We start from the raw sequence: 9,013 nt of genomic DNA, 5'->3' as shown, positions 1-9,013 counted from the left end.
AAACCTTTGCTGTTGTTAGCCCTTGATTTGGCCCCTGACTCATGGCGACCCCACGCACAAGGGAACACAACACTGCCCAGTCCTGCACCATCCCCTGGATAGGTTGTAGATTGGACCGTTGTGATCCATAGGGTTTTCATTTTTAATAATTTTTATTGTGCTTTAAGTGAAAGTTTACAAGTCAGTCTCTCACATATCAACTTATATACACCTTACTACGTACTCCCATTTACTCTCCCCTTAATGAGTCAGCCCGCTTCCTCCTTCCAGTCTGTCCTTTTGTGACTGTTTTGCCAGTTTCTAACCCTCTCTACCCTCCTATCTCCCCTCCAGACAGGAGATGCCAACACAGTCTCAAGTGTCCACCTGATACAAGTAGCTCACTCCTCATCAGCATCTCTCTCCAACCCATTGTCCAGTCCCTTCCATGTCTGATGAGTTGTCTTCGGGAATGGTTCCTGTCCTGGGCCAACCGAAGGTTTGGGGACCATGACCACCGGGATTCTTCTAGTCTCAGTCAGACCATTAAGTCTGGTCTTCTTATGAGAATTTGGGGTCTGCATCCCACTGATCTCCTGCTCCCTCAGGGATTCTCTGTTGTGTTCCCTGTCAGGGCAGTCATCAGTTGTGGCCGGGCACCATCTAGTTCTTCTAGTCTCAGGCTGATGTAGGTCTCTGGTTCATGTGGCCCTTTCTGTCTCTTGGGCTCATAATTACCTTGAGTCTTTGGTGTTCTTCATTTTCCTTTGCTCCACCAACTGATGCATCTTAGATGGCCGCTCGTTAGCATTTAAGACCCCAGACGCCACACTTCAAAGTGGGATGCAGAATGTTTTCTTAATAGAATTTATTTTGTCATTGGCTTATTTTTGAAAGTAGATGGCCAAGGCCTTTCTTCCTAGTTCACTTTCATCGGGAAGCTCTGCTGAAAACTCTTTAGCATCACAGCAACAAGCAAGACCCCACTGATAGACTGGCAGTGGCTGTGCATGACATGCTTTGGCTGGAATTGAGCTCAATCATCCCTGTGGAAGGCGAGAACTCTACCACTGAGTCACCAACGCCTCACCTTCCTCAGGTCCCACGACGTGTCTCTGGTGGGAAGCTGCCTGACCATTCTCCAAGATCTAGAGGAGCAGTTGGAGAGAGGAATAAACTTTCCAGGGGAATGAATGGCACCCCACAACTACCACACTTGATTCTCCAGCAACCCAAGGCAGGCTGGACCTGAGCAGTATCATCTTTGCAAGCTGAAATACCATCTGGCAAGAAAGTAGCTTTGCACCCCATTCTTAGTATTTAAGGTTACTGTATAACTAGGAAAAATGGGTTTTAATACTTAATGCTCTAGGATTCAGAAAATCTCTTACCATATAATGTTTAGGAGATATTTGCTTGGCAGGGATAAATATTTTATAACAGCTGTGCACATGGTGCCGCATTTCTTTATGAATGGACAAAGATGCCCTTGAGAACCATCTTTGAAAATGAATAGATGGTTCATTTTAAAGGGATTTGAGTTTTCTATACTCAAGATTGCATACAACTCTAGCCCCCCAAGAAAAATACACCAAGGCAGAACTTAATATATATACCCTGTGTGTGTACGTGTGTGTGTGAGATAGATGGCTTATGTACCATGGTGACCTTAGGTACAAGAAAACAAAGGTTGCCTGGTCCTGTGACATCCTCACAAACATCCTTGCAGCTGTTGAACAAACCATCTCACCAAGAGTCTCCTGTGTCTGCGTTGGCCCTCTGCTTCACCAAACACAATAGCCTCCTGACCACATGCTCCAAGCTATTGTGCTCAGTTGTGGTCCATAGGGTTTCATAGGCTAATTTTCAGAAGTAGAATGTCAGGCCTTACTTCCTTGTCTATCTTAGTCTGGAAGTTCCGCTGAAACCTGTCCGCCATGGGTGACCCTGCTGGCGTTTGAAATACCAGGTTTTTTTAGCTTCCAGCATCACAGCGACACACAGCGGCCACAGCAGGACACACTGACAGACGAACTGACTGTTGGTGGGTGTATTTCCCTCAGACCCTCCTACAGACATCTGCTCTAAGGACCTCATGCGTGCGGTTCACCGGTGCAGGACAGAGCGCAGGTCTGTTCCCAGGGGCTCCCTCCCAGCCCGGTCTGTTCCTTCCCCAGGGCGCGATGGCCCCTCACCCTGTGTCGCCCACCGGCCTCCCACCCTCCCTGACCCCCATCACCAAGACAGGCGACGTAGACCCGTTGTGTCTGAATCTCTTTCACCCCTGTAACCAGTCCCCACCCTTCCTGCTTCCCTCCCTCCTCCCAGCCCCGGACCCCACCTGGAACCTCGCCCCCCACACCCCGCCCCCCGCGCGGCCAGGAACAGCAGGAACCTCGGAAGTTGGGCTCCGGCCAAGTGTGGCCCCGCTGCCGGCCCGTAGGTCGCGCCGCGTCCCTTCCGTCGCTAGGCAACCGCGGGTCCAAGTGGCCCAGGACGCCGACCAACCGTGGGCGGCGGGTGCGCTGGGGACCCCGAACCTCGGAAGCCAGCGCCATGGACCTGGTCATAACACAGCAGCTGGCTTACGCCGAGAGCCAACAAGGTGGACCCAGGACCACCGCGACCCCCGCCCCAGGGACACCCCGGGACCACTGCGACCCCCGCCCCAGGGACACCCCAGGACCACCGCGACCCCTGCCCCAGGGACACCCCGGGGACCTGCTGCGACCCCTGCCCCAGGGGCACTCCGGGGACCTGCCCCGAACCCCGCCCCAGGGAGGCCCGGGACCCGCCGCGACCCCCACGCCAGGGGCACCCCGGGACAGTCGCTACCCCTGCCTCCGCCGATCCATGCGCACTCGAGGCCCTGAGTCCTCGCACTTGCAGGATTTGTTTGACCAGAGGCGGATTTTAACTAAGGCGCTTTTTAGGCGGACACCTAGTGACCTACGTGGTGTCGCGGGCTTTATTCGCGGAGGCGCGGACCCGCCCACCTGCGCTCCGGGGGGCGCGAGGGGCCGGGGGTGAGCGGGTGCCGAGGGGTGAGAAGACAGCGGCGTGGGTCCATCCCCGCAGGCTTCTCCCGGAAGGGCCAGGTCTCCCCACCCCCCCCCCCACGCCACGCCCGCCTGACCCCGGGACCTCTTGATCCGGCTGGAGGGCCTTCCCTCTCCGGTGCTCCTCGACGCGGTGGCTGCCGGTGTCCTGACCGCTGCACGGCCTTCCCGACCCAATCTTCCCACCTCCTGGCTCCACAGATGCTGCCTCCCTGAAGAAAGCTTACGAGCTGATTAAATCTGCCAACCTAGGAAAGTCTGCGTTCGACCCCTCTGAGAGCTTCAGCCCGGACCTCTTCGTCTTGTGTGCAGAGCAGGCGCTCAAGGTCTGTCTGGCACCCAGGCCTCCTGGATCCCCCACGGGTGGGCCTGGAGCTGGCGCGGGCCGTGGGCCTGGGGGGTTGGGCAGAGCGGCCGCCCCCGGGCGCGGGTCCGGGGCAGCACCTTCCTAGCTCTGCTTGCAGAGCGGGAGCCCCGTGCGCTGTGAGACCGCCTCTGCGCAGCTCTGACGGCTGCCTGCTCTTCCAGATGGGGCAGCCGGATGTGAGCGAGGACTGCATCCAGATGTACTTCAAAGTCAAGGGCCCGGTCACCCAGTTTCTAGGCCGGGCGCACCTGTGCCGAGCCCAGCTGTGCGCCCCACAGTCCTCTGAGAACCTGGTGAGCCTGTGGCCCCCGCCCCCGCGCCTGCTCAGAGGCTGCAGCCAGGGCATCCCTCCCCTGCCCCCCACACCCCATCTTACTACCCCTTAGTGCATTTGAGCTAGGAAGTCCTGTCTACAGTGATAATATTCTTTGTTGTCTGAAGTGCAAACTTTTAGAAGAGTTCACCCTTCTAAAACGTATGCTTTATTGTTTGTCCAGTGAAATTTATTTTTTTCCTGAGATTGCCTTGACTCTCCTCAGCATTCCATAGGGGAACAGTAAATTTTTACCCTACTTCCAAAACTGTGGCAGCCTAGACAACTCTTAGAATATTTTTTTAGCAATATAAATACTAAATTCCTTTTCACAGCCACCCGTGAGGTGGGCAGAGGCTCCAAGGCACCCACCACTCACTATTCTCTGTGCCAGGGTGCCCATTCATAGACTGTTCATAAACCTCAGGCACCAGGCCAACTTCGTGAAACTTAACATTCGTGGAATGACTCAGTGTGCCTGATGTTTCAGTGGCGAAGTTGATGTAACTGTGGATCCTGATGCTGTTTTAGGAGGAGTTCAATCATTGTGTGACTCAGTATATGAAGGCTATAAACTTTGCGAAAGGAGAGCCCAGGTAGGTCTAACCAAACTGGCTATTCCCAATTAATTATATAAAAGCTTTAGAACCAGGACTTGCAGAGTATTCTACTTATTTCGGCTGTAAGGTTTCTTTTTCTTGTTTTTGTTTTTGTGGTTTTATTATGTGATTGATCAAAGACTCATCTCCACTGTGTGGAACCTGGGCCTGTTCATGTGAAATTCCCTTCAGGCTGTGTCCTCTTCTCCTTCCACGGCTTTGTATAGCTAATTTGAATCTGTTTCTTTTCTTGGCCGCTTGTGACCAGCCCCCAGGATGTCCTCATTCCCTTGCCACCCGGGAACACTTCTCTGTTTCCAGCATGATGGGTGTGAGTGGGCCAGGCGTGGTTTCCTTCTGGGTGGTGCCCCCCCACTGGTCTATACTGCCCCTTGGTTGATGGCCTGGCCAAGGCCTCCTGTCTCTGCAGAGGGGAGAACAGCTGCTGGGACTGGAGCAGTTTTCTTCTCAGTTAATGACTTCCTATCAAAAATGAGCTCAGCCGCTAACTAAAAAAGGTCGGCAGTTCAAATCCACCAGCCACTCCTTGGAAACTCTATGGGGCAGTTCTACTCTGTCCTATGGGGTCGCTATCAGTCGGAATTGACTCAATCTTTGGTTTTGGGTCATCAGAAATAAATATTATTGAAACTGTTAAACTTGTATACAAACTAGTATACAAATTAACACAGCGCGTTTAAACAGGGTACAACACTTAAAGGCGATTTATGCATAAACCCTGCTTGTCTGTTGAGCCTGGCTCTGGCCAGCCTGAACCATGAGTACCTCCCTGGGTGGGACACAAGAAGCTGGCTTGGCCGAGGTTCTAAGGAGAAAGGGTGTTTCCAGAGGGAACTGAGCCCCAGAGCAGGAGAGGTCAGCTGCACCGCACTGGGGGACGCGGTCAGTACTCTCACTCCGGGGCCCTTGGGGGCCTGCAGAGGGGCTGGGGTGCTACTGGGAGCCTGGAACAGGCCTGGCTGTTGTGTGGAGAGCGGTTTGGTGGAGGAGAAGGGGGCTGGAAGGAGGCTCCTGGCCCACCAAGGAAAGAGGGTGTGGCGCTGGGCCAGCTGGGGCAGTGGGAAAGGAACAGAAGAGGCAGATCCTATGCGGCTGCGGCCCAAGTGGGCAGGTAGGACTGAGCAGCTTGCCGGAGAGAAGAGGGGCTCCCTTCTGGACATCACAGCCATCTCAGGAGACATGGCCAGTCACAAGCATGACTCTCAGTTCCTCTAGGCAGAGGGGATGCTGGCTGCCCAGGACAAATGCCCAGCATGCCTGGCGGTCAGTGCCTGCACTGGCCATAGCACCTTGCATCCCGACCTCCCATGGAAAAGCTGGAAAAAAGCTAACCCTGTCCCAGTAGCCCGCAGCTCTGAGTAAAACTCTGCACTGCCGAGGGCTTGTCTTGGTGATCAGCACCCCTGGGGCCTTCCGTCCTTCAAGGGTAATAGGTAGCAGGTGTCCACCTAATGACCGGGAGGAGAACATCTTCAGGTCCCTGCGGTCCTACGAGGAGGCTCTCCCTCGCTGGGACCTTCCAGTGGCTCCTGCTGCCCTGGAGGGTCTCTTCCCCAGTCTCCCCATTTTGCATTTTTGCTCAGGCACAGGGGATGACTGTGCCCCGCCCCCCAAGTCCTGCTCTTCCTCCTCTATCACCTTCCTCTCTCCCCGACCCCTCCCCTAACTGACACCTGGTCATCTCTCAGTTCACAGCAGAGACGTGACCCCTCTGGAAGCCGTCCCTGACCCCACCCATCCTTGCCCATTCTTGCCTACAGCCCCTCCAAACTGCGAGCCACTGGGGAGCCAAGGGAGGCCGAGTTCACTGTATTTTCAGGGACGCTGCCCCTTGGTCAGTCAATTGTTGATCAGTTTGTGGGATGACTGGGGAGTGAGGGTCTCTAGTCCTGGGGCAGGGGACCGCAGCCTGGCAGGGGCACAGCCAGAACCACTGGCCGCTGATGGCTGTTCCCGAGGAGGGCCCAGGGATGTCAGCCAGGCTGCTGCCATATGCTGGAGACAGAGAGGGTGGCGATTCCTTCCTGGGATGGGGGGAATCTAAGGTAAATGGGGGCCCTGAGTATGTGACCCTGGTGAGATGAATTGACAACGTTTCCTTCTCTTGCTTCATAGATATTACTTTTTGGTTTATAACGCGTCAGTCCTCTACTGGCAAATGGTTAGGCCGTTTCTCAAGCCTGGATACCGACACTACCTCATCTCCAGCCTGTCCCAAATTGTCAACGTGTTAAATCAGACCAAGGAGGAGGACAAGGACTGGCGCGCTGAGCTGATGTTGTGAGTTCAGTCACCCCTCCCTCCATCTCTGATAACTCATCAAGTCGGATTTTATTTCTAATGATACCTGTATCCCCGGATCTGTAGTCAGTCAAGTCTTGGTACACTAGAATGCTAGGGGCGGGGTGGGGGGGTAGGTCACGGGTATCCCCAGTCACTGAAAGGAAAATCAAAACATGGCACCACATGGAAGTTTTATCCTCGTACCCATTGCCATGGAGTTGATTCTCACCCATAGCGACCCTACTGGACAGAGTAGAACTGACCCATAGTGTTTCCAAGGAGAGGCTGGTAGATAGGAGCTGCTGACCTTTTGGTTAGCAGCCGAGCTCTTACCCACTGTGCCACCACGGCTACTTTATCCTTGTAGAGATTTAAAAATTTATCTTTAATCGAGGTGTAATTAACTTATTCAATAAAATACACAACTCTTAGAGATTCAATGCCGAGAGTTCGGACAAATGTTCAACATGATATAAGACATTTCCCTCATTCTGAGAGTTCCCTAGGACCCTCTGAGTCAGTTCCTCCCTGACCCCCAGGCAACCATTTTCTGATTTCTCTCACCAGGGGGTAGTTTTGTTTGTTCCTTGATTTCCGTATAGATGGAATCCTACAGTCCGGCCCTTTTTGGGTCTGGCTTCTTTTATTCGACACAACTGCCCTTGAGATTCATCTATGTTGTTGTCATTGGTTCCGTCTTGTTTCTTGCCCAGTAGCATTCTGTTGTATGGACATACCAGAGTTTATCCATTTATCTGTAGAAGGACATTTCCACTTTGAAGCGATTATGAATAAGGTTGTTAAAAACATGCATGTTAGATTTTTCTGTGAACGTATGTTGTTATTTCTTTTGGATATATACCTAAGAGTGGAATTGCCAGTTCATAGGGTAGATGTGGAAACCCTGGTGGTGTAGTGGTTAAGTGCTACAGCGGCTAACCAAGAGGACGGCAGTTGGAATCTGCCAGGCCCTCCTTGGAAACTCTGTGGGGAGGTTCTACTCTGTCCTATAGGGTCGCTCTGAGTCGGAATCAACTCGACGACAGTGAGTTTGGTTTTTGGCTTTGGGTTTAGGGTAGATGTATGTGTAAATATTTATGAAACAGCCAAACGGTCTCCAAAGGGGTTGTACCATTTTCTGCTACTACCAGCAGTGTATGCGTGTCTCCAGTTGCTCCACATCTTGCCAATATTTGGTGATGTTTGTCTTTTTATCTTAGTCATTTTAATTGGTGTGAAATGGTATCTTTTTGTGGTTTTAATTAGTATTTCCTTGATGACTGAAGATCTTGAGCAACTTTTCTCGTGTTTTTTGGCCGTTTGTATATTTTATGAAGTGTGTATTTAAGTCTTTTACCTGTGTTTTACTGGGTTTTTTTTTTTAATTGAATTGTAAATATTCTTTATGCATTCTTGATACAAGTCCTCTGGTAGATATATGTATTGAAAACATTTTCTTCTACTGTGGGGCTTGTTTTTTCATTTTCAGAATAGTGTCTTTTGAAGAAAAGCAATTTTTAATTTTGATAAAGTCTACTTTACCAATTTTTTTTCCTTTTATGGTGAGTGATTTTTGTGTCCCATGTAAGAAATCTTTGTCTTCCCTAAGATTGTGAAGATTTTTTTTCCTGCGTTTTCTTTGAGAAGCTTTATAGCTTTAGCCCTTTCGTTTAGGACTACTCTCTATTTTGAGTTAATTTCTGTATGAGATATGAAGTATAGGTTGAGGTTCATTTCTTTCCCTATGGATATTCTGTTTTCCAGCTCCATTGGTTAAAAAGACTTTCCTATTCCCCACTGACGTTTATTGGCATTGTTTTGGAAAAGAAATCACTGCTGTTTCTTTTGAGCCCTTGATAGCAAGTCTCTGCTTGTCCTGGAAGACAAGGCACTTCGCAGACAGACTTCCTCCCCGCTCTCTCCCAGTTAGATGATCATTTCACATCCCATGGGGTATATCATTTGCTTCCTGTTCTACAGTAGAATTAAGAGTTTTGTATCTCATCTGAAGGTCGTTTCTAAAAATGGAAACCCTGTGAGCAGCATCCACAGTGTGGTGATTGCATGAATCTCACAACAGAGTGAAGCAGTGCAATTAGACATCAAGCAGAGGGGGTGGGACCCTGTGTCCCTTACACTGGCTCAAGGTTTTAAAAACAGTTCAGAAAATACTTAGGGTAATCAACATTTTAGCAAAATAAAGACAGCCAATGTGAACATGAACATGCTGGTGCACAGGTGGACTCTCTTTTGGGGAAGTGGCCACATGCCTACCCTTGATGGCAGAGGGTCAGACAGAGGGTTGGGACCTGAGAAGCCACAGCGGGAGACTGCAGCCAATGTCATGGTACTCGTGCCTGGAGGCGGACAGGAATCGGTCAGAGTGTGTCTG

General features: G+C 51.3%; 1 protein-coding gene across 1 annotated transcript in view; it reads left to right on the top strand.

Moving 5' to 3' along the window:
- Positions 1-2,461: 2,461 nt before the first annotated feature.
- The window catches only part of CFAP46 (cilia and flagella associated protein 46), a 114,340-nt gene continuing 107,788 nt past the window's right edge, over positions 2,462-9,013 (top strand). The window contains exons 1-5 of the mRNA XM_049855990.1: positions 2,462-2,584; positions 3,240-3,364; positions 3,567-3,698; positions 4,250-4,314; positions 6,454-6,618. Of these exons, the coding sequence (XP_049711947.1) occupies positions 2,536-2,584; positions 3,240-3,364; positions 3,567-3,698; positions 4,250-4,314; positions 6,454-6,618 (536 nt within the window). The 5' untranslated portion in view covers positions 2,462-2,535. The remainder of the gene's footprint in view (positions 2,585-3,239; positions 3,365-3,566; positions 3,699-4,249; positions 4,315-6,453; positions 6,619-9,013) is intronic.

This window comes from Elephas maximus, chromosome 16, assembly GCF_024166365.1.
Source record: "Elephas maximus indicus isolate mEleMax1 chromosome 16, mEleMax1 primary haplotype, whole genome shotgun sequence".
In the NCBI taxonomy this organism is placed as follows: domain Eukaryota; kingdom Metazoa; phylum Chordata; class Mammalia; order Proboscidea; family Elephantidae; genus Elephas; species Elephas maximus.
Note: the sequence above shows the minus strand (reverse complement) of the source record. Positions and strands in the feature narration are given on the sequence as shown.